The 25,172-nt window shown below is 34.6% G+C and overlaps 1 protein-coding gene across 1 annotated transcript in view; it reads right to left on the reverse strand.

The window, feature by feature from the left end:
• Window positions 1-1,570: 1,570 nt before the first annotated feature.
• The window catches only part of LOC114365931 (receptor-type guanylate cyclase gcy-28-like), a 49,027-nt gene continuing 25,425 nt past the window's right edge, over window positions 1,571-25,172 (reverse strand). The window contains exons 7-10 of the mRNA XM_028322657.1: window positions 24,519-24,610; window positions 9,750-9,888; window positions 1,753-1,834; window positions 1,571-1,706 (exon numbers count right to left, since the gene is read on the reverse strand). Coding sequence (XP_028178458.1) covers window positions 1,571-1,706; window positions 1,753-1,834; window positions 9,750-9,888; window positions 24,519-24,610 — 449 coding nt within the window. The remainder of the gene's footprint in view (window positions 1,707-1,752; window positions 1,835-9,749; window positions 9,889-24,518; window positions 24,611-25,172) is intronic.

A 25,172-nucleotide genomic window follows, 5' to 3' on the forward strand; every position in this document is an offset into this window, starting at 1 on the left:
GGTGGTGAGTCAGCAAGCTTATATTAATAACTTTCGGCTTGAAAGAGATCTTTATTTTTTGTGTAACAACAATAGAAATTGAAAAGAGCAAAGTTCAGAAAAAAATGGGACTGAAGTGGTTGATACTTAAACAGAATAAATTTTAGGTTTACTTTTTAAATACATAGTTACTTAGAAGAATAATTTAATAAGATACCAACCTAAATCCTTTCTCAAAAATTTTTTGAGTTGAATCAATTTTCATTGCATCACAGATAAGCCTGACTCGAAAACGAGGTTATTAATTTTAAATTCTTCCTAAATTTAGTTCTGAAAGTTTTCCATAAAAGCAAAATATCTCTAAAAACGTGTCAAATCATTTATTGCTCTTTCTATCAATAAATAAGCAATACGCATCTCATATAGCTGTTTAATTTTTCTGTGTGCCCCATTTGAGAATCGAACTTGGTATCTTCAGATTTAGAGAGTACAACTTAAAGGGTTTTCCCTCGTACATTTCCAGACGCAAGTAAATTTTATTACTCGACCTACAAAAGCAATATCACTCAATACATCTCTGTGATATAATATTCTTAGAATCACGTACAAATACGGATGACTGTACAACAAGATAAAATTATGTAGTATCTTATCTATTTGAAATAGGAGTTCTTTTACAACAAACATTACAGTCTGATGTGCGGTCGATTGTACAAGTTTCCCGCACAAAAAACACGAACGAAAAACATACATATATAAAAGGGACAGGAAACTAATTTCGCTTGTCCGTAAGGCTTTTGATAAGAAATAGAAATAATATTTGCTTTGTGTGATTTTGTTTGACGCAAAAATGTTATTTGGGTACGAGGTACAGTTGACCGGAAAAACATAGTGATTTTATTACGTTGTCTCGATGTGAAGAAGGCTCACTATTGGCTGAAGCTGCTTAGAATGATTTCCCAAACTGATGTCCAGTTTTTTGTTGGATACTTTGCCTACTCAAAAACAATAATTATGTAGGTTAAGGAAAATTAGAAGAAGAATGTCTTTGTTTACTTCAAACATTCAGACAAAATGTTCAGTTCTATTGTTTATTTTTAATGTTATTTCCAAAATATACGCAAACGGTCCGATTATTTTGTTTTTTGACTGTCGTATTTAAGTACTTGTATAATAATGTAGAGTTTGTCATCAAATCCCTTTACTCTGATTTTGATAGTATATTCTAAAATGACTGTACCCTTTTGGTTTAATAAACGTTATAGCAGGTAAGCAAGAGTATTAATTAACCGTTGGAAGTAGTTAGTAATGTTCCTTTATATGACATAATTATTTTACTGTATTGTAACAGTAACTACCTGAGATTATGTATCGCGCAGACATTTATTTTCTGAGTTTGTTGCTGGTTAATTAGAAACAAAGATGGAAATAATTAAATGTAACATGTACTATTGTTTTTCCCAAAGTTCATTTAAGCATCAGGCATACAATATGGTGTAAATATAGCGTCAGTATGATGTGACATTTCTACTAGAATTAACAGGTATGTGTGTTGTGCTTCAATGGATTCGTTTAGCCGTCACTGCGTCGGTTAATTGAGCCATATGAGAGCCAAGCACACGATGCGTTGCACCGCAATCTTCGTGTGCCCGCTACATATTTCTATGTAAGACAACGCAGCGACATCGCACTGCCGCCGCAACGCATCGTGTGATTTGGCTCTCAGGCTATAAACAAGGGCATTCAATACATACAAATAAATAACAATCTTACCTGTATATAAATACTGATAATATTGCCAGCACGACGACCACGGAGCTGAGGACGATACTCAATATGGCGTACACGGGAAGCGCTGCAACAAAATAATAGTATTAAAAAAAAAAGAGATATTGGTTCACTTATCCACCTCGAAATAATTCCACCAACATTATGATTACAAAGGGTGTCCCGTTGGTGGTGTAGCAAACAAAGGATTGATTCTACTGGTCATTGCTCAAATGCAACAACTTTCCAAAAATAAGTAAGTTGAAATCTTTCAAAAGATTAACCTTTTCATATAATTAGTGAGGGGACGACAATATTTTGTTGAGAATTTGGATATTGTTCCCGTACGAAAGTTGTTGCATTTTGCATTTGAGTAACATAATTTTACAATAATTATGCACATCTGAGCCATAAAGAAGAATTTTATTCAAATGTGCATTTGCTTTACATTGGAACAACTTGTATGACAAACTACCTATTATCTTCAATGTAGAGTAGGTAGCACTTTAAATAATAAATTGACTTATTTACATAAAACGCAAAATACATTTACACAGAGCTCTTTGCCAAAGAAATATTAATGCCAAATGTTTGATATTAGAAAAGAAAGAAAAATTGTTTCTCTGACTCATATATGGAAACCCCTTTGGTTAAAACAAAGTTAGTCAAAGTTGAAAACTTCTGCGTTTTAATTTGTGATGTGTTTTCTTTATTACATAGAAAACAATTGTTTGGATAATTATTCTTAACTAGCTGACCCGGCGAACTTCGTACCGCCTTAGCGTAGAGATTTTCTTTATATTTTTTTCCGTAAAAACCTTGTACAGAGTATTAGAAAACTACAAAAAAAAATCAGCCAANACAACGATTAGTGCTGCTTCTGAAGGTGTAGAATCCCAGGTAAAATGTCAAAAGAAGCGGAGATGTGTATGGATCAACGTGTGAGAGCAAAAATCCGAAAACACGTGCTTTTATAGGGTAAATAGGCCGCAACTCGCGACGTATCAAACAGTTGATACATGTCTTTTTCCTTACTTCTTCACATCAGGCGGGATATCTTTTTAAATACTGGTGTGATATAAATGAATTTGGTATCAATTTAAAGTTAAAAGCTTAATCTTTACAATGGTGCCACTTTTTTTGTTACTAACAAATTCATTAGTACACAAGATTGCGTGGAAACAACTTCATGTAAGTGATTCCATACTTTTGCTCGCGAGTGTAGAAACAGTTTTTTGGCATGGCTATTAGTTGAGTACTAAGATAGGCCCCCAAGTAGTTTCAGCCCAGGGCCCCACAAATTCACGATCCGGCCCTGGTCGTCAATCGTCAAATGTGAATCATACTGCTTTTGAAATAAGTCCGACACAAACGGAGAGTAGATGGAGGTCTATTTACCTTTATTACAAAAATCCCATCCATTTATCTATACTATCTATACTAATATTATATATGCGAAAGTAGCTCTGTCTGTCTTGCTTTCCCACCTAAACCACTGAACCAATTTTGATGAAATTTGGCATAGAGATAGTTCAAGTCCGAGAAAGGACATAGGATAGTTTTTATCCCGGTTTTTGAAACAGGGACGCGCACGATAAAGTTTTTCTGTGACAGACAAAATTCGACGCGGGCAAAGCCGCGGTCGGAAATCTTGAAATATGTTCCAGATGGTGTTAGGTATAAGAAAAAGATTCACATTATTATTTTTGTTGTCAATTTAAGTTATAAAAAGAAGAAAAAAAAGGTTTTCTTACTTTACTCCTAGCTATACACACTAAATGTAAAATTCTTGTTTAGATTTTATGAGTAGGTATGCGTTTGGTCTTTGATATTGTACATACTCAAAAGATAAAATATCTCAATTAAAAACATTCGCAATTTTGTTTCTCTCGAAAGAATCACTTCTCGTCCAAAATCAAATTACTCCTTTTTGATGTCGCGTTGATAAAAAAAGTTAATTTCACGGGGTGTACCCGCGTGTTACGAGGTAAATAACTCGAAATGTTACAAATAACTTTCCCTGGGTTATTTTGAAGAATTAATTAAAGCTATAAAAGTATACATTCGACTGTTTATAGACACAATATCCCTTTATGATAAGAGAAATAAATAATATCAAACAATCTAAGTGTGCAATAACGAAAGTTCTAAAAAGCCATGAGTCAAATAGAAACTGTTTATTGTAACAAATAGCAAAGTGAATTCCTAGAATTACTTTACTTTTTCATCCTCAACATTGAGGATAAATTTTCAAATAAAATTGTAATAAAATTAGTTTTAGTTCAATTAATGTTAATTTGGCACGGTTCCATTGAGATCCGAAGTTCCATTATCTCAAGATGTCTCTCGTTCCATGGAAATTAACGTAAACTGCTAAATGCGATTAATTAAAATTCCAGGAATATGTAGAGCTACTTTAAATAATCAAAGTAAATATTTACATTCACTCCTACCACCGTTAGTCGTCTTGATTCCAGGTTATTTACTGTTTAGTAAACACAATAAAGCGGTTTATCTTTGCCTTAATTGAATGATTAAAGTACTTGCCATCTATTACAAGTTCTTCATAACTTGAGAAAATCGAATAGCCCATGGTGGGAATCGAACCAGCGACCTTTCGCTTGGTGACTGCTTTGACCATCTGAGCTACGACATTGAGTAAACACGGTCGAAATTTTCAAGTGTAACAAACGCGGTTGCGTTTTTGCGCTGGGTCACACTAGCTAGCTATTTTGTTATTTAATGGTTAAAGGTATTAAAATCAGAATACCCTTTCCGATAAATCAAGGCATTCCATAATGTAACCTTATAACAACGGAAAAGTTAGAAGATAACAAATACCTCCAGCCCACCAGACCAGAAACGTTCCAGCTCAAATATCCAATAGAGCATAAAATGGAAGGATGTTAGACAAACTTATGAAGGTGTTCGAAGTTATAAGGCCTTTATGTTTGGCTTGCAGACGAGTCAAAATAATTATATTATGTCTACTACTTATCTGAAAATATTTCACTAAGAACTTATTACAAGAACTTAAAAGCTCTTCATTCAGACATTACACAGATTTTCCAAAGAAAAATAGAAATTCGTGGGTGGTCTGTAGGAGGTACGAGTATTATTAATTTTTTTATTACAGCGTAGGGGCATGACAATTCAACCTGAAAATAATAAGGTTTGTTTTAGCTTGGTGGACTGAAAACCTTTCTTAGATTTTGACTCTTTGTGCTGCCCAAACCACAACTGGTGAAGGTCTCGAGAAGTACCTGGTCGTTATGGAAAACTTTGGGGGAAGCCTTTGTCCAGCAGTGAACGTCATTTGGCTGTAACAACATGCTGCCCAATCATCACATCATAGCTGATCAAGGAAGGATATAAATTAATTCATAATTAATTCCACAAAAGACAGACCATGTCTCAAAATTTTCTTACATAAACATCGAAAACTTCCGTTCTCTACAAAACTGTAAAAATTCATATACGAAGCTTGTTTACTGAATATAAGGTTATTTACATTACAGTAGACGAAATCCAGCACTCAGTATATTACGCAACAAATATTTATTCCCAATCGGTAATATTGAAACGCAATCGATCAAAAGTTATTTACTTTGTATTCATTTCGTCGGGTGTAAATATTGCATCAGAGTTTTCAGTTCAAAGGGACGGGTTTTATTGAAATAATACCTGGAAAATTTGTTTGCGAATGTGGTATTTATATTCACTAGTAAAAAGGGATCGTTCGAAAATATTCGACATTTCCCATAGCTGTGATAAAGTCGTAAAAGTAATTTATTTGCAGCAAATAGGCTTTTAAAAAGCGCTTTTACACGTGTCAGTATTACTTTATAAACCCTACCTCTGCTTCGGGAGTTACAGGTAGAAAAGGGTTTTGTGAAATTTTATTTACTGTTAGATAAAATGGATGGCTCTATTCGGTGATTTTTTTTCAGGGCCAACTTTAGAAGCAATTGAATACTAGTTTCCTAAACGATTTTGAACTCGATTTTATTTAAAAATTCGATGTCATCGTGACAATAAAATTGATGTCATACTTATTTTTCAAATGCCTCAAATTCCTAATATTAATGCTGAGTTGCACCACCTAATTTTGACCATAACTATAACGATAAAATCGGTGTTTTTTGTATGGAGTTTGACAGATTTCTGACGTTTGTCAAAGTTAAAGTAAGATGGTGCAACCCAGACTTAGTCGTGCTATGTTAGTAATACCGTGTACTTAACTTTTTGAATAGTTACAACATTATTTAATTAGACGATTTAATAAATTAATAAAAGCAACTTTTGGTTAAACAACATTACTTTAAAGCGGCTAAAGTGGACTTACAAAGTTATCACACAGACACGCCTACCCTACAGCGTTTGAAAACAAATTAGTACAACTTACATCAACCTACGTTTACGGTCACTTTGTCGGTTAAAATAGATTTAATTTTCACCTCTCAGACCCCAGAGGTCAGAGGTTATGTTGTTTGTGAGGTACTTGTCTCACTGACATACCGAAGAAATTGACACGGTATCATGGATCATTATGATTTCTAACACTGAGCTCTGAAATCCTGGTGACGGATTTCAACTAAATCCCCCATAAGTGTCAGCTGTCATGCATAATCGGATTACAATTCTATTGGCGAACTTTGGCCACTAATAAAGTGGCTGACGTAGCACAATTGAAGCGAGCCTTCAGAAACATTAAAAAGTTTTAAAAGGACATACTTTTAAGCTACGATCTCCAGAGTCAGTCGTGTTACCATAAGCTAAACTGAACTTTCACGAAAATAGTTGTAATGGATGCTATTTCATCATTAGTAGGCAGATATTTTTTACCTCTGGTATCTTGAGGAATTTTCAGGTTCATAGAGGGAAATAAGGAAAATATTTCTTATTTACTTCTGCCTAAAGTGTCTCAGTGTAACAGACTCGGTATTGCAACGTACGTGACTTACCCAGAGAGGTCAAGATTACTGGGACTTAGTTGTCTTTTCTTTACATTACCAACTAAGCCTGGCCCGTAATGGAGGTGTTAATGATTGGTGTTGTATACAGGATGTCCAAATTGTTTTAAAACTTTTCTAGGATCCACATCATCATCATTTTAGTCCCAGGATGTCCACTGCTGAACATAGGCTTCCCCCAATGATTAATTGTACATCGCCTGTTTGGTAGCGGTAGGTTTTATGTATTGTACAGACGACATTGAAAAGATTCTTTCTTGCGCTGTTTTTTCTCAGCACCATTTATTGTCCCGAAGCAATGCCTACGGTTAAAGTGATACTGGGATGTGTAAAAGCGCTTTTTAAAAACCTATTTTATTTGTATAAAATAAATAAATTTTATGAGATTTTACAACATTATAATATTGAGATGTTTTTATTTTTGATACAAATACCATTTATTGATGTGTAGTCCCTAAGTCGCCTCTTACGACACCCGCGGGAAGAGTAGGGGTTGGTGACAAATGTATTCTACTCTGCCGTCACCACACGGCTTACGCGGGTGTCGTAAGAGGCGACTTAGGGACTACACATCAAACAGAGAATGGGCAGCAGCGCTCTCTGAAAAACATCAATCTTTTAAACTGCGATCTCCAACCCGCCTGCCTAGCGTGGAGATTATGGCAAAACCCTCCACTATAGTGGAGGAGGCTCATAGTCCAGCAGTGGACTGTAAACTGTTGATGATGATGATTGATGACCATTTATTACCATAACATAAAATGCCCGTGTTTGTTTAGCTTGTTGTGCTGTCGTATGCATTTAAGAATCAAATTAAATTTTGACTTAAAAAAATTAAGAACAGAGAATTTGCTGAATATGCCAAAAAATCTAAGTTAACTTTGAACTTCGCGATCTTCCAAGAAGTGCGGTATCCAAGCAACCCTAATAATACACCCTGTAAGTATTAAGTGGAAATGGTAACCGATACATTACCGCAGAGTTATACCAGGAAATGGTAGCTTAAAACTACATACGCTGTAACTTCGTTTACTTGTTTCCTTGAAATTAAGCAATATTTAGTTAGATAAGCCTTTCCTAGTTCCATTTCTTATTTTCATAACGGAAAAGAAATAAAACAAGGCTGGGACTGACTAAGTTTGAGTAAAGTCCCATTTTCTTGTGGTCTGGGACATTCTTTCTCATTAACTATTTTATAAAATGACAGGCGAAACCAAATTCATAATTAAAATAGATTCAAGTAGCGATTGGTTTAAATATTAAAACTAACTTTCAAATACGTTTCTGTATAAAATGAGTTAAAAAAACAAGCCCAGTAGGCCTAGGATGCGCGCCGCGATAAGCGTTTATAGCGCCATTTTATCAATTTAATGCGATAAGCCCATACATTTGTCATCAAAAATCAGCGATAAGATTTTATCACGGTGCGCATCCTAGCCCGGCTGTAAGACTTTGTGACGTCGAGGAACATAAACAAAACCAAACTGCTAAATACTTCAAAAGTGATTTTCTTTAATAACGGTGAATTATACTCAAAGCTCCTGTTCTAAAGTATGCCATAGCAAAGTCCGCTTAGAAATACACCTAGCAATTAAGAAGATTAAATTGCGTCATGAAAAAAGCTTTGCGAAAGCTACCTCTGGAGCTGAGAGAACGCTCGGAGCTTTTACACTCGACAACCTATTGTTTGGACAGTTTATTTATTACAGTAAATATTGCGTAGTATTTGTATAGTAAAAATAGTAATATAAAGTACTAGCTTTCCGCCCGCGGCTTCGCCCGCGTGGAAATTTGTCTGTCACAGAAAAACTTTATCGCGCGCGTCGCTGTTTCAAAAACCGGGATAAAAACTATCCTATGTCCTTTCCCAGGACTCAAACTATCTCTATGCCAAATTTCATCAAAATCGGTTTAGTGGTTTAGGCGTGAAAGCGAGACAACAGACAGACAGAGTTACTTTTGCATTTATAATATTATGTACTTAGTATAGATTATTTTAGCATTTTGTTTATTCCGATGTGCTCGCGCGCTGCGTAGGTTTTTACCTACTCATTTTGATAATTGATAAGATGATAAGGTTACTGTATCATAAAAGACACCTTCGTCATTTTACACAACCCCATGGTAACCCTTGAAAAAGAGGCTGACAACAAATGGTGACTGAGTTTCTTGAGCTGCTTCTTCTCAGCATTGGCCCATTTACTGTCACGAAGCAGTGGTAGGGTTAACGCTACTGCAACTTAAAGTAATACTGGAACGTGAAAGCGATTTTTAAAAACCTTTTCGTAGAAAACAGATTAAATTTCATTGATTAATTTGATGAATGAATGAAACCGTATCGTGTAAAAGTGCTTCGTGTACAAACAATTCGCTTTTTAGGCAAAGGCCCTAAACGTGGTGTTGTTTACTTCCGTCACTTGACAGTTTTCTTTTAATTATTCTTCCCGGAGATGCTCCGTTGCGATTATGCGAATGTATAATTAATTTGTTATATTTGTCGTCCTTTGGGCCGCAATTAAGTAATTAAATGCCATTTAGGAAAGGATAGAAAGGAAAGGTAGAACGTAGTACCGCGGTGTAAAGTGACCTTCAACAAGAAAAAGGCCTTTTAATCAACATTTTAATGTGTGAAATCAGTTGTAAACAGAACGAACTTATGTCTGCAGCTGTACGCTAATAATGTTTTATAAAAAATATAATTCAAAAGTGAAAAAGTTTTTTGTTTTGATTTTTACCTATTTTTTTATTTGACCATAGAATAAAATTATTTTGATGCAAAAAGCTTTTTCTATTTTATATTGAATACATTTATACTCGTATCTATTGTGTTCCTCGTCACGTTAGTTTTTCAATGCAGAGAAAAACTAGCTGGAATATTTTAGGCTATTTTTACGAATGCCCAGTTGTTTAGAGTTATTTCCTCTGTTTTTCAACACAGACAAATGTAGTCTAATGTGTGTCAACTATACTAGTACACTGTAAATCTACTGTATCGTTTGCTAACATGTCTATATGGTTGTCAATACTCACAATTATCCGGACAGAGTGACCCGTCGAACCCACACTCGGGGGTATCCGGTGGGGGCATCAGCCGCCCGCCCGCCCAATGTATAGGGCGGTCCGGTATGAATTGTAACGAAGAATTTGCTGCCACGTATGTTGCGACGACCTGTGGATAGAGAGAAGTTTTAATAGGTAGAAAGTTTGAGTATATAGGATCTACCTTAGATTAGGTATGGCAGGGTATAAGGGCAGAAACTGCGTTAAGCGGACGCCCGCGCGGTTTCATTCAAAGTGCTCCGACAAGGGCGACAAGTTCATATTATATCCTTACTTGTCTTGTCGCCCGCATGCTCTTCCCCTTGTATCCATCACCTACTGTGTATGGTTCGATAACATTCGAGTCGTTACAACTGTACCCTGTTACAACCGTACCCAGTCTAACCTATATAAAAATTAGTGAACTGGATTTTGAGCTAATAGTCGTATAATAGGCGCAAAAAATAGGCATCGTCACATTAGACCGCCTAAAAAGACATTGGATGGTTTGCCAAGCAAAGCAATGGCCAACATTGACCTTAATAATGGAACACATAGATAAATCTATTGTAATATTTTTGTTGGCACATAATATTAGGTGTAATTATGATTGCGACCAGTATTACTGGTAAGCGTATTTGTCTGCCTTGTGATAAGTAGGTAATTGGTTTTTACTTCCTTTCTTTCATGGTATAGTCAATAGACAACATATATTATGTTGTAAAATAGCTGAACAAGAATGCCATGGCGTTTAGCTTGATGTGCTATTGTCCAAAAATATCAAGTTAAAAATAAACATCATAGAACAAGATCGGGAAACATGTAACTGGCGAAAAAACCAATTGGATATTTTGCTTGTTTTTCCGCCGTGCACTTGTTTCGCGATGTTCATTTGTTTTTTCGTTAGTTACATATTTTGCCAATTGTTTTTCCAAAGCTTATTCGATTGTTTTCTATTCGTTCATTTTCAATGTCTTTCGAATGTTCAAATAATTTAGTTTGGTACAATTTCTAGTGCTGTAATATTTTTGATCACAACTATACATAATGCCATAGAACAGTATTTTGTAACCTTTCCTCCAGTATGTAAGCCGATTCAGAAATTGACCTGAATCAGTAATATAAGTCCAGTCCAGTAACTTTGTACCCCAAAATATTTCATCCGATTTAAAAAATGAGTCCTCAGCGGAAGTGTGTGGAAATCCTATGAGAATTTTCCCATGCCTCCATCCACGTGGAAATAATCTCATAATACTCCCTTTGTCTTTTCACAGTGAACGAAATAAACTTAAAAGAATAGCACATCTGCTCTGTTAGATATTCTATTACACTTGTATTAATAATATTTGTGATATTATTAAGATTGTCACTTTCCGGAAATCCTCTTCAGCCTAGCTAAAATAATAAGCTTGTTTAGGAGTGTTTTCACAAATATTGAGTTACTATAAAAAATATAGTATCTACCAACAATACCTAAATGGGTCGTATATTTTTCGTATAACTACAATAACGTTTGGCAAATCTTTACAATATTAAAACATGCTTCTATGCTTTTTATTCATCAAACATACTCACATTTATAGCAATTTGACCGACTTCCTCGTTCACATAAGTCATAAATTCATAATAATATACTTTGCGAGAAACGGAAACGTAAAAGATTACAATGTAATCAAATTGATTCGCAAACGTAATTTTACTTGATTTATTTATTATCTTTCCTTGGAATTGCCAAAGTTACTTCGGAATTTAATAATCATTTGCTAATGCTACTTAATATAATTACTGTATGTATATAGACAGAGAGATAAGTATTCTTAAGATAAGACTATACATCCAATTCAGGATTGCTTTTACTGATGACGTAACAAATGAAGATGACTTTATATGGCTGATAGGCTACTAACAAACATAATATCAGAATGTATATTTCGTTACAAAATCGTACCTGTATTAGTCCTGTATATCAACTAAAGTCCAACAGTTAGCTAGGAGTGTAAAAACGCTTTTAAAAGCCTATTTGCAGAAAATATTGTATTACTTTTATGTCCTTTCTTTATATTTTTCTGCAACAAATATCCAAAATATTGCTGTATCATTCCACAAAATGGTCACGATCGCCATGATAGGTTTATCCGAATTTCCCATAGAAGACAATCTTCATGGATTTCACAATCTTGATCGTCTGGGGCTTTGGGAAACTAATCTAAATTCGCTGAGAAGTTTCCTGTAAGGGCCATATTAGGTAATGCGATAATAATAATGGATATCAACAATAGGAAAAGCCTGAATATGTATAACGCGTCAAAAGATCTTTTTTGCATTTTAAAAACCCCTTTTATAAACATTTTTATTGACTCCAAATGCTCCTAAATTAATACAATAATGTAACTGTGCAAAGCAGTGCAAAAAGCTCATTTTTATCAGCCTTTCAAGAGCTTAGAGAGGAATAGTATTAAATTGATGCGAGCTATATGATATTATTCCAAACATTCTTATCTATAATAATTACCAATTGTAAGGCAAATGAAGGAATTAATATTATATAATTTAAAAATTCATGGATAAACTTACTTTTGCAAGACATTCGATCACCGTAACTACTTAGTCATAACAATAAATAAACAAGTAACAATGTAGAGATATTTCAGGTTTCAAAATATTCAACTTGTAGAGTTATAATGTTATACATATTACTACCACAGACTGCGGTAATACTAATTAATCCCTTTGGCGAACTAGACTGATCTGCTAGCAGCATGTTAATTTGCATACTAAATTTATACAAACATGGCAACTCTCGTTAGCGGGCGGACTCTCTTTGTATTGATTTAATCAAAGTTCATTGTGTTTTGTGTATTAATTTTATGTCTAACTAGCTTTCCGCCCGCGGCTTCCCCCGCGTTGATTTTTGTCTGTCACAGAAAAACAATATCGCGCGCGTATTTGCTCACCGTTTAGACCTACCCTGGACTACGACAAACATTTTAAAACCAAAATCAGCTCAATCGGCCCAGCCGTTCTCGAGTTTTAATCAGACTAACGAACATCAATTCATTTTTTTATTAGATAGATTAGCTTTCCCGGCGAACTTCGTACCGCAGTGCCATTAGATACACTGAGAACATTACCCTCCTTTTTCGGTGATAGGTAAAAAGCCTGTATGTATAAATTAATCTAGGGTGTCCTGCGGAGAGCTGTAATACCTCTACAACCGACGTGAACGCCTCAACGTCACTACTACCGCTCTGCCAAGAGCGGAACGAATAGAAGAAGTCAGCTACCTCCATACCAAATATTAAAAACCGTTCATAAGTTACCATGTTTGTTTTAGTTTTAGAGAAGAGATAAAGTTAATGTCTTAAAATATTTTTTACAATGATCCAACAAAATCCTTTTTCCAGTATCTAGTATACCGACTGTAAAACAAAATAACTTTTATAGTTAATAATGATCGTTATTTTCATTAATTTGATGACTCTACAGTCAACATTGACTTCATTCACTAATGATCGTCCTTTTCATTAATTTCATGACTCAACATTGACTTCGTTCATTATATTCAGCAAAACATCCCTTGCAGCGTTATTCAATAAAAAATCTCCGAGGAAAGTCGGCAAGTAATACCATTTAGATAATAATTGACTTCTACGTCGACATCGAGTGAAAGAAAACCTAGTAGAGACAAATAAAATGTTATAGAGACCGCATAAAATATTGCATTTGAAAAAATAAACACAAAAGGACAATAATACAAATGGATGGTTGAAGTAAAGTTAGAAAACTTCTACTTAGGTACGTACACAGTGGTGATCTACCATGGTTTAGATCTGCTGATGATGCTGTATTGAAATCAACTACGAAATACTGGACGGATACCATTTTTTAACCGACAACAAAAGGAGGAGGTTCTCAATTGGGTTGGTATTTTTTATTTTATAAAATAAACTTCGTTACATTTAAAAAAACTTGTTTCAAATAATCTTTGAGCAAAATAAAGTAATTAATTAAAAAGTATTTATTTATGAAGGACAACAAAAATAATAAAGTAGCGCTTGTTGTCACAAGTAGTCTGTTTCCATAATGGAATAACGGAACCTAGACTGCGTCGAAAAGAAAAATTACATCAGAGAACAGACTCTGTAGTAAACATCATTCATGAACAGTCTGCAGAGAGCTTAAGTCACGAGGCTTAAACGGTTTTTTTCTAGTTTTTTTTTTATGTGACAGGAGGCAAACGAGCAGACGTATCACCTGATGGTAAATGATTACCGTCGCCCATAGACACCAGCAGACCCAGGTACATTACAGGTGCGTTGCCGGCCTTTAAGGTGAAGATACGCTCTCTTCTTGAAAGCTTGCAGGTCGCATCCGCCCTGAAACACCGCAGACGACAGTCCATTCCACAGTTTGGTTGTACGCGGCAGGAAGTTTCTAGAGAAACGTACTGTTGTGCACTGCCAACCATCTAAGTGATGTGAATGAAAGTGCTATCGGGTAGATCGATGGCGAAAAGTTATTCTATTGTCAAGTTATACAAAGTCCAATGAATGGTAACGTCAGCTTGATGTTTTACCTGACATACAAGCAATGCGAAATTTCGCATTGAAACCAAGCAACATTGTCTACAAGCAGTGAAGTGGCTTTCGGAACATCGCTGCTGGCATTGTCATTTGGAACGAAAGATTAATCTCCTCCAGCTTTTCCTGGCTGACTGTACATTTTGTTTGTTCACCGACCTATTGTGCTGTAAACAGGCCTGGAGAGTCATTTTTAGAGGTTATTTACCTTATTCAGGTTATAAAGTGTTTTAGAAGAAATATTTACAAAGTCGATTATGTTTTCATGCTGAAAGAAGGATGATCCATCACTATCCATTTTGCAGTCTATCTTTATGTCGGCGAGCTGTCTAGCACCATAAACGAATCATTTAGAGAGTTAACATTTTCACAAAAAGTGTATTTTATACTTTGGGGGCGTCCATAAATTACATGAGACTTTTAGGGGGGGGAGGGGGTCAACAAAAACCTCACTAAATCTCACGTGGGGGAGAGGGGGGGTCTCAGGAAATATCACGTAATTATTTCCGCAAGAAATAGAGAAATAGAGTTTGCCAGAAAACTGGGTTTAACCCATTTAGCCCTACCGTACCCTATGTGGTACGGTATCTTTTTGAAAATATTTCGAAGTACCAAACTGTTGTTAATTTGTAAAAATGATTGTGACAGTAAGCTTAAAGTGATTATTTTATATAAAAATATTTAAAAATATGTTTTAACAAGTGGTTTCGGAAATATTTATGAAATTCCTGGACAGAAAACCAAAAAAATATTTACAATGTATTTAAGAAGGTATATTTTCTTATTATTTATGGTAAATTATGTTATTTATCAATTTTATTTAAAAATAGAGTACAATAGATATCATGACTATAAAAAAAATATTATTGAGATTATTTTTATACAGTTTATTCCAGTCTAAAACAGATGTACCGTATAAGGTACAGTAGGTCTATACATGAGTAAATCATGCGAAAAAATATTTTTTAATAATTTATTATTTATTATTATTATTTGTTTTAGGCTATTGATGCATCACTATATTGCCACAACTCATGAAAAATTTGATAATTTCAGCAAACATAAAGCAGTCTTGGTATTTTTCTACTGCTGTCTTGTCAGATGACCGCTAATGATGATCAGATTGACGAAGATTTAGGCGATAAAGATAGTGTCAATGTAAATAATAACCCTCAGTTTTCTTCGATGGATTTTCTAAATTTCCATCATCGTGTTGCTAAATGCGGTTATGGATAGCACTAAACGTAACAAATCAGAAGAAGCCAAGGTCTTCTTCAGATATCCTCACTAACTTCGGAGAAGGTGGGAAAAAAGAACCAAATGTGGTTAGTATCACAGAAAACGTCTTACAAGATATGCTAAGTGTGATACTAGTGATCATGTGATTTTATTTTTATTTTATATCATACAAAAATAAATAAAAATCTTCTTTGAACAACGACTGTTTTGCTTGCTTATAGACCTACTGTACCCTATATGGTACGGGCTCCCCACGGCCCCCTATTTATGGATTATTTTTTTAAATATTTTTTTCATAATTTTTTGGCTTTCCTTTGTAAGTTTTTGCTGAAAAAACGATTTTTATTTACAAAAATAATTATCGGTCTAAATGGGTTAAATCTTAAGTAAAAAAATTGGCCAAGTGCGTGTCGTGCCACGCGCAGTGTAGGGTTCCGTAATTGTCCGTCGTTAACAAAATATATTTCAGAAGCAAGCAATTACTTCATCTAAAGTCGCTTTTAATATTTTCTTATAAGGAATTTTTATTTGATATGAAATTTTATAATACATGAGTTAAATGACTATTACTCTTAAACTAACTGACCTACCCAAACCGTTATAGTTTTCTTGAAAGTTCATAAAAAGCAGTATTATTATGAATTTTTCCAGATTTTTCAAGCCAACAGTCTAGTTTTTAGAGTGGGGGGACGCCCTGCTCGAACAAAAATTGGCACTTTAAACTTTAATAGTTTGCAAACGGACCCCTAAATCGAAAAATAGTCTTTGAAACCCCCAAGTCATCCAACGATATCCTACACGACGGTGTAGAAGATGAAAAAAAATTCATCCCCATTTTACATGTAGGGGAGCTACCCTAAAAAATGTTTTTTCAAAATTGTATTCTACTGTTTTGTCTAGTGCCAATAGTTTCCAAGCAAAACCTCGGACAGACAGACATATCAAAACTATAAGGGTTCCTTGTCAGGACTACGGGACCCTAAAAAATTATATTTTCTATGATGATAATGACATTTTATTCTATACCGTCTAAACAAATAAAACTAACAATGCTACCGTCTGCATGTGTGAATACTAAAATGCAGAATAAATAACGAAATTAAGAAAATTATAAAACAAGTTTTTTTATCAGTCGCGTAAAAAATGACTTGCATTAAATGTATGATGATTGTACAGCGTCCCTAGCAGATACTTTCAAGAACTAAAATTTTAAACTTTATAGATCTTTTTGATGCACTCGTTAGCGGCAACGTTAAATGCAAACTCGCACTAAGCACACAAAAAGAACTTTCTCAGTTAATTTACTCCAAAACTATTAAATTTCGGATTTTTTTTAAATATCACGTGAAATTAGGGGGTGGGGGAGGGGGTCAGGCAAAATCTCACCAAATCTCACCAAGGGGGGCGGGGGGTTGAAAAATAGCCAAAATTGTCTCACGTAATTTATGGACGCCCCCTTACGAGCAAAAGTAAGGAATCACGCCGTTGTGTTTGGTTTCGAGCCATCTTAAGAACAAACAAAGAATATGTATGTATCTGTAGTATCAATTTAAAGTATAAAACATTACCTTTAAAATGGTATAATTTTGATTTATCTTCTATTAGTAATTTAGTTCTTACGATCGCTCGGAACAAGTAGGATGATTCCATACTCTTGCTCGCGAGTGTAGTTGCCGCTAAAACAGCATTAATAGAAATCTAAGAATATGAAAAATTAAGCTCTTGAAAGCAATCACTACATAGTATAAAACAAAGTATCTTTCTGTCTACCCGTCCCAATGTATTCTTAAATCTTTAAAAGTGCGGAACTTAAATAGATCGAGTCATTCAAGAGCAAGGTTTTATACTTGCTATGCACCCTTACGAAGTCGGGGCGGGTCGCTAGTTAGAAAATAAATTGCAAATTCTCGACAGAGTTTCGCTGCCAATAGACTACACTCTCTAAATAATACTAAATTCTACACACTACATGAAAATAAAATATCTCATTAAAAACTCCCTGAAAATACATAATGTGTAGCTCGTTATTAATAAAGTTGAGAGCTGAAATATAATAATAATGATCTTAGCAATATTTAGCGTCATACAGCAAATGTTTATTGACGGTCGAGCGACAAGATCGGGTGTGCTGATGGCTTAACTTTTGATTAAGTTTGGAAGGCGTCATCTTACCGCCCCTGGCTAACCCTCGGCAAATCTGATGAAAGAACTGAGATAACTTGTGTTTATTATATCGTGACAAATACTATGTAGGCTACAAGCTTTTTGTTCAGGTTCACATCTTATTAATTTTTAATTTTGAAAAATCTTTTTAATTAATCAACCAAGAAAACATGTTCAGTCTTATAATTATTATTCTTGTTTTTCAATTTATTTAAAAAAAAAAAAACTATACCTGAAATAAAATCACCCTGTCTGTCTGCCTCATTCATAACTTCTATGAATTTTATCACATGTTGATAAAAGTGACCGTATCACTATGGATCGTACTTACTTTAATTTTCATTTTTCGGAACCTCATAACTTCTGAATGGGCAACTTTGTGCGCGCGCTGTTAGTCTAGGATTATAGTCAACAAGCCATAAAACAAGGCTCAAGTAGTTTCAAATCAAAATCTGTCAAGGCTTAGTCGAAATCGACCACTTTATGTTTCATTCCATACAACGAAAATGGAAAATATTTTTTTCCAGCCAAACTATTGGTTTTAGAGAAAAACTTGTGCAGCATATATTCATCAGAATAACGTAAACTATCGATAGGTATTTTTTTCAAATGGAAATTGTGAAAAAAATCGTCCATAAATCGCAATTTCGATCCATAGTGCGTATGTAGTTTTATAATAGTGTTCATTCTACACATCTTATAATGACTACAAAATGTACTCAATTGCTACTTGTAGTAATGTAGTCTATGCTTGTAGTGCTTTAGTAATAACCCAATACAGAAACTGTAACTACGACTGTATGTGAAATGAAAGAATAACATTTCTGCGGTTAACATTTATAAATAACACTCATTTCGCATACAAAGGTCCATGCTGTGTTTAATCGTCAGGAGATTATAATTAAACAGAAATTAAAGCACATTTAATCGAAAAACAGTGTGTTTGTTGAGTCATTTCAATAATGATTCACTCGAATTTAATGTTTTTGGGCTATGAAAACAATTTAATATGCTGACATCATAATTGAATTGGAATAAAGCGCTCTGGTTGTTTCAGAACTCACAACTAATGATAATAATTATAAAAACTATAAATTTTGTAGCACTAGCTTTACTAGTATTTTTCATTCACTCAGGGTTATTTCAGTCGGTATCGCTTTTTTTAAACCTGGACAAAAACTATCCTGTTTTCTCAGAGGGCTCAAACAGTAGGTATACAAAAATTTCATCTAAATCGGTTCAATGATCAGTTGAAGTAATCCAACAAACAAATTAATCTTTCCTCTTTATATTATTAGTATAGGAAGTAAGTTTAGTAAGTTCAAATGTCACTATGTATTTGTTGACAAAAACAAGTATTTTCTTGAACCAACGAACCTGAAGATTGTGAGTTGAAAAAATAGTTGGGTAAAAATAGATAGGGTCGCGACTGATAACAAATTGCGGACACGTCACTTCCGAAGCGGGGTAAGCCGGGTCAAACGGCTCGATTGGGAATAAATTATGACCCGAATAATATGTATACTAGAATGTAGATGAGCCTGTTGGATAGAACCCAGGAAATCAGTTGGTCATTCCCATTTCAACTATTTACTTATTGTTTCTCCATCATCCGTCCCTAACACTGTCTGACCACCGTGGGGAGTGTAATCCATACCCTCCATTTACATGTGGAAAATTATAGAGGGTCATCCTTCTGCAGTTGATCACAGACTAAATGAAGTGTTAACTAAGTTCTCTATCATAACCCAAAAGGGGTTAAACGCCTCCTATTTTCGGCTGATTACTTCACGGGTTCCATCTCAGTTTAAGTTTTATTTGGAACAAACTTGACCTTCACTGATCAGGCTTTTATTGACGATCAAGTTATAGATCCTGGTTATACAGGAGTTGCAACAGTGTTATTTCCTTTACTTAACATCTTCGTATCTATGAATTCATAATACTTCAATCATTGCTTTACAAATACCATGAGCTAACTAAGAATTTCAAAAGGACTCCTCAAGGTACAACTTTCGGACCAATAAGTTACAAAGTACCCAGAATGTATAGTTTATCCTTCAGGTGAGTACAATTTATTTTCTTGAGCCCACCTTAAGTTAGATACTTCTAAGTTTTCAAACAGGCGATAAAACGTTGGCTAAACTCGCCAACTTCGAATCGGCAGTTGCTAAGATAAAGGAAACATTTTGGGAATCTCGATAAAGCACGAGTTGTTTTTTTAGTAAAGTAATAAAAACTTTGTTTTTAAGATTAATGCAGCAACATTTAGCGAAGGGTTTTAAGACCCATTTTATAAAAGTGAAAAGTTTCATCAGAGGTGAGGTGAGGTTACTTTTTAAATAGTAAGGCATATTTTAAAGTTCTTTTTAATTTTCGTGTACACAAACTACAATAAATTACTTATTCATTAAGGTTGGCTATTTCAGAACAGTTCAATTTGAAGTAATTTTTCTAGTCAAGTATCTAGCCTCGTAAGTCCTGTGTTTTTTCAACAGCAGTATTCATATCTGCCGGATGTACTATACCAAGTACAAACTAAGAAATGTGCTTCAGACCGAGATAAAATATTGACGGTTTTACATAGTTTTTTAAGTGTTACATTATGTTTTGTATTTTTTACTGTAAGTTTAGCATCTTTATCACCTGTTTTAAAAGAAAAATATTGAAAATAGTTTGTACTCCTGTAAGTACGTTAGGCTTTTTATATAGTATAAAAAATAATATAATTAAGATAAAGTTTTTATTTAAGTATTAAAAATAAATCATATTTTTCTTCTAAACGTCACTTAAGTAAGCAATAATTATGAAATTCAGTGTTTAAGATAAAATTATTTGGCCTTAGCGTTGTATATGGAGAATTTCACCAAAATTAATTTTTCCTTACTAATATATTAGTGATTTTTTAAAAAGCCATGAATTCAAATTTTATGAAATTTTGTAGGTAGATTGTAACAACATTAAGCTATAAAAAAATTAAGACATTTTTTTGAAAATTGGTATCTGTATAAAAATATATTTATTTTTGTTTAATGGAAACGGACGACAATTAGGACGACGAGCTGTCTTTTCTAATTTAAAAAATAAAATTGAGCTTAACATTTTATACGTAAAAGTAAGCCCTTGAAGTATAATTTCAAATAAGAAAAAGAATGATGGACATAGCTATACTATGAAAGAAATTACATAGTAATGAACTTCAAAGAAAAAAAAACGCTAATTTTATACCTAATACAACTTTCATACAATTATTTGTGTAACAAACGCCTAACGTACTATATCAAGTACAAATTATTTTGACCGATCATAAACTTCCTAAAATACAAAGTTTCTTTTTAAATTTTGTTTCATTTACAAAAACTATAATTTATATTTACAGATACATTTAAAAAACAAGAGATTATTTTGATATAAACAGATAAACTATCTTCGTGCCGGCCGGCAATCCGACCGCGTGACCATTTTGAGAAAAATTGACACTGACACTGACAGTTGACGTTACCTGTCTAACATGGCGGAATTGACCATAGAATATTGAATGAGTATGGTCGTATCATTTTTGCCATTGTAAAAAACTACCCGGTAAATGGGGAAAGAAAAATTTGTACTTGGGTAAGTACATTAGGCAGTTACGCTTGCTATGAAATTTAAATGTCAGGTCTGAACTACTATGCTTAGTATGTACTTGTACAAGTACGCGGGGACTTACGAGGCTAGAACAAAAGCGCAAATAAAACATACCTAATTAACATTTGATATAGCTTTACCAAAATAGCTCAAAGATATTCGGTGCTCTATATCGAAAAAAGGTATTAAAATCGTAACAATGTGGTAACACCTACTGAATAAGCAAACACATTATTATTTCACGAGCCAGATACGTAACAGGATGTCACGAGCTCCTCAATAAAACATTGCATCATAAAAAACGGCTCCCTTTCGAACAACATTCACCTTACATTTTTATTCTGAACACCTTCCCAGGACGGGTTATAACGTAACTTGTGAAGTTCATACAGAACAGCCAGCACAGTTTGAAATATTTCAAATTCAACTGACCTGTCTACTTCTATCGTAATGAAATTGTTCTCTGTACCTACGCGTAGGTACGGCACCATCTATTAAGGGCTACGATTGATGGTAAATATTGTAAAAATGATGGTTGCGTTTATTTCAATACCTCTACACATTACAGAAATTGGGATCAGGTCATACTCGATTATTTCCCACCCTTAAGTGTGTTATGGGAATTTAACGTATAAGAAGTCTCGGGTACAGCTTGTATAACTTAGTCTTTTTCAAGAAATACACGCCAGCTGATCATTGTGAAAGTTTTTCCGGAGGGTCACTGTCAAACAAACTGAGAAAGGGGCTGTGATTTTAAATGAATGGACTGGCTGATATATTTCTATCAAACATACACTGTTTATCTACGAGTGAACTTCACCTAATAACATATTACTTGCGTAACTTTGAAACCGGGAGAGATCAGTTTACAAAATTGCGAGCAGACCTTTAAAGTGGCACTTTGTAATTTCGCTTTACAACTCATGTAGAGCATACTTTTGAAATTGGTGCTGAATTTTTAACGAACAATTTTTATATTCATTTTTTTACTTCTCTGTGTTCTATGAACCTTTGTGGCAGATTTTGTAAGTCACAGAGTCAGCCACAGATTTCGTAACCTACTACTAACTATTTCAGCAGTGTGGTTCCAGTAGAATAAGACCACTCCCTCTCTTCCTGCGGATGTCGTAAAAAGCGACTAATAAGGGACATTTTTTTAATCCACAACGAGGAAGCTCTTGGCCTGGATCTCACCTGATGGTAAGTGACGAGCAGGCCGAAGGTAGAAGCGAGCTTCACCCGGAATCTGATTTGATAACAATGACTCTATTCAACTCGATTTCAAAATTAATATTCCGAAGTGAATCACAGACGAAATTCCCGCGGAAATATCATGCCTAATTTACAGAATAATTTGACTTATTAATAAAAAGAAGTAGGCCCTTAAAACTCGAAGTGAAATTCTTCGAAGTCATCAGTATACGAACATTTACAGAAATTCGCCATTTCGCTATACGAGACGAAAATCTTTTGGCCAGATTGCGTATTTCGCTTAATTGGGCCGAGTAACAAATTTGAGAACACTCCAGCGTCATATTGTGTTCGGTTTAATAACTTAAATTGGTTTGGTTAATATTGGAAATGGCTGATATTGGAAATGGCTGATATTGGAAATCGGTGAAAGCGATATGTTTGGATTAATAAAATGGAATATTTGGACTCAAACCTAGGGCATGCTTTATTGTGCAGTTAAATTTTAATTTTTTTATTAAATTATTCTCATTCTGCTTTAAACGTTTAACAGCCCGAACATTTGAGAGGATATTAAAATCCGAGATGTCTACAACTTTGAAATAGCTGACTGAGTATTCAATTTATTTTTAAGCACGTTTTTGATGGTTATTAAAACTTGGTATTCCATCAAGGCATAAAAAGACATCATTTTTAGGCTCCTACCTAATCCTACTTTTTTTAATGCTTCATTTTCCATCATATTCTGAAACCTCTGTTTTTACTGGTTCCAGTGTTGTTCAGTATTGTTTTAACTAATTTGAAGAAGCTTACATAATGCTCATAAATAGCATTAATGCTATCAGGCCTATAACCTACTCTTCTATAAAAAAGCTTTTAATTTCAGCAAAGTTGTACCTGCTAATAAAAAACTCGACCCATACGCGATGCAATGTAAAATCACAACAATGCAAAACTCCAGGCTCATTGCGAAGCTGTATAATGGCACTGACGAAGCCATTGTACAGCTGCAAGAGCTACAATAGATCTCTAATTAGAGAGCCGTATTAAAATGTACGGGCCCGTATTAGTATTGCTTGCAACGTGGAAAAAGCTCGCATGCGTTCTGAATAATTCGGAATTTTGGATTCGTGGGCGGAATCAAAGTTTGTGCGGTTATCAATTTATGTCTATTTGGACCAACAAAAAGCGCGTTTTACGTTGAAACATAAAAATCGGGACAATATTTATGACTGATATCAATTTTATTTAAAAAACAGTGAAAATAGTTCTTTGCAGCATAGACCAGCACAGATCAAACCAACACCTAGGACTATTAAAATCGGGTACTCATACCACTAGCCCAGGTGGCTATCCCAACTAACAACAGCCACTCTGTGAAGTAAATAAAAGAAGAAAAGAAAATTATTTTATTTTCCTAAGTAGGTATGTGAGAAGTATAGGAACAGTATGGCATCTACTCAGGGTAGAGTCTAGGGTAGAACCCAGAACACATCGCTTGCATAATGGATAGAGGAGCTTTCATAAACAAAATTCTTGCTCCATTTGGGAAAGAAAAACTTTATCTGAAGTTCGCTGCAACTGCTGTATTAGTTCTGTCGTCTAACCAAACTTAAAACATGCAGCGCTAGATCGCTTTCATGCATACATAAAGTAAGGTGCATGAATCGCAGTGCAGCTCAATTGAACAGAGCGAGTGTTCGGACTGTGAAATCTAGTGCGTAGTTAAGTGATAATGATGATCAATCATCATACTTATAAGTTATCAATGATCGCTCGTTCAGTAAAGTACTGTGGAAGCCACAGTGCAAAAAGTGGACCAGTGACGTAATAAACATTGGCATTATTTTTAACCTTTATGAAACTTCTGCCACGCGTATACGACCTACCTGAGTATTTATATGCCTGTTCTCCCAAACCACTTAACGCAAACGAGCCACCTCATCAAGCGCACACTCACCTCGAACTTGCTCGTCACTGGGTTCATATCCAGCAGGGAGTACGACGCCACGCGATCGCCGTTGCCGTCGATTATCACCTCGCCCGTTATACCTGTGCAAAAAATTAAGGTTAATACTTAGGCTGTTTTACATTTGAGCAAGGTATTGAACCCTACCCTTTCAGTTTAAATTATCTTATGTAACAACATCTGAAATAGTTATAAACCTAGGGTGGAAGACGCTGGCAGCTGTGACACAGTGTATACTAGTAGAGCTGTCAACGCTAACCTCATTGAAATGAATGTTGTTCAAGCTCTTTATCTACTTAGTTAAGAGATTATTGCAAACAGGAGTGTATAATAAATTACTATTATATTATATTATTATTCTATTCTATTTGTAGGTACCATTATAATGAATAGAGCTAAATCTAATTTAAAGAAAAACCTTGAAGTGCCATAGCTTCCTTCACAAGTCTAACCCTGGGGTGGACATAATTTTAACTGTATTAGGCCCGATTCGCCTAAACTTTTATCCGAGAATAACTCCTGGTATAACTGGCACATTGACAGTTTCAGTATGGTAAATTATATCAAAACTGACGATTTATTCTGAGATTAAATTTACTCTTGTTTGGTCGAATCCACCCTTAAACGTAAAAATTCTGATAAACT

The sequence above is a fragment of the Ostrinia furnacalis genome, unplaced genomic scaffold (genome assembly GCF_004193835.3).
Source record: "Ostrinia furnacalis isolate ACB-3 unplaced genomic scaffold, ASM419383v2 OfSCF7683, whole genome shotgun sequence".
Classification (NCBI taxonomy): domain Eukaryota; kingdom Metazoa; phylum Arthropoda; class Insecta; order Lepidoptera; family Crambidae; genus Ostrinia; species Ostrinia furnacalis.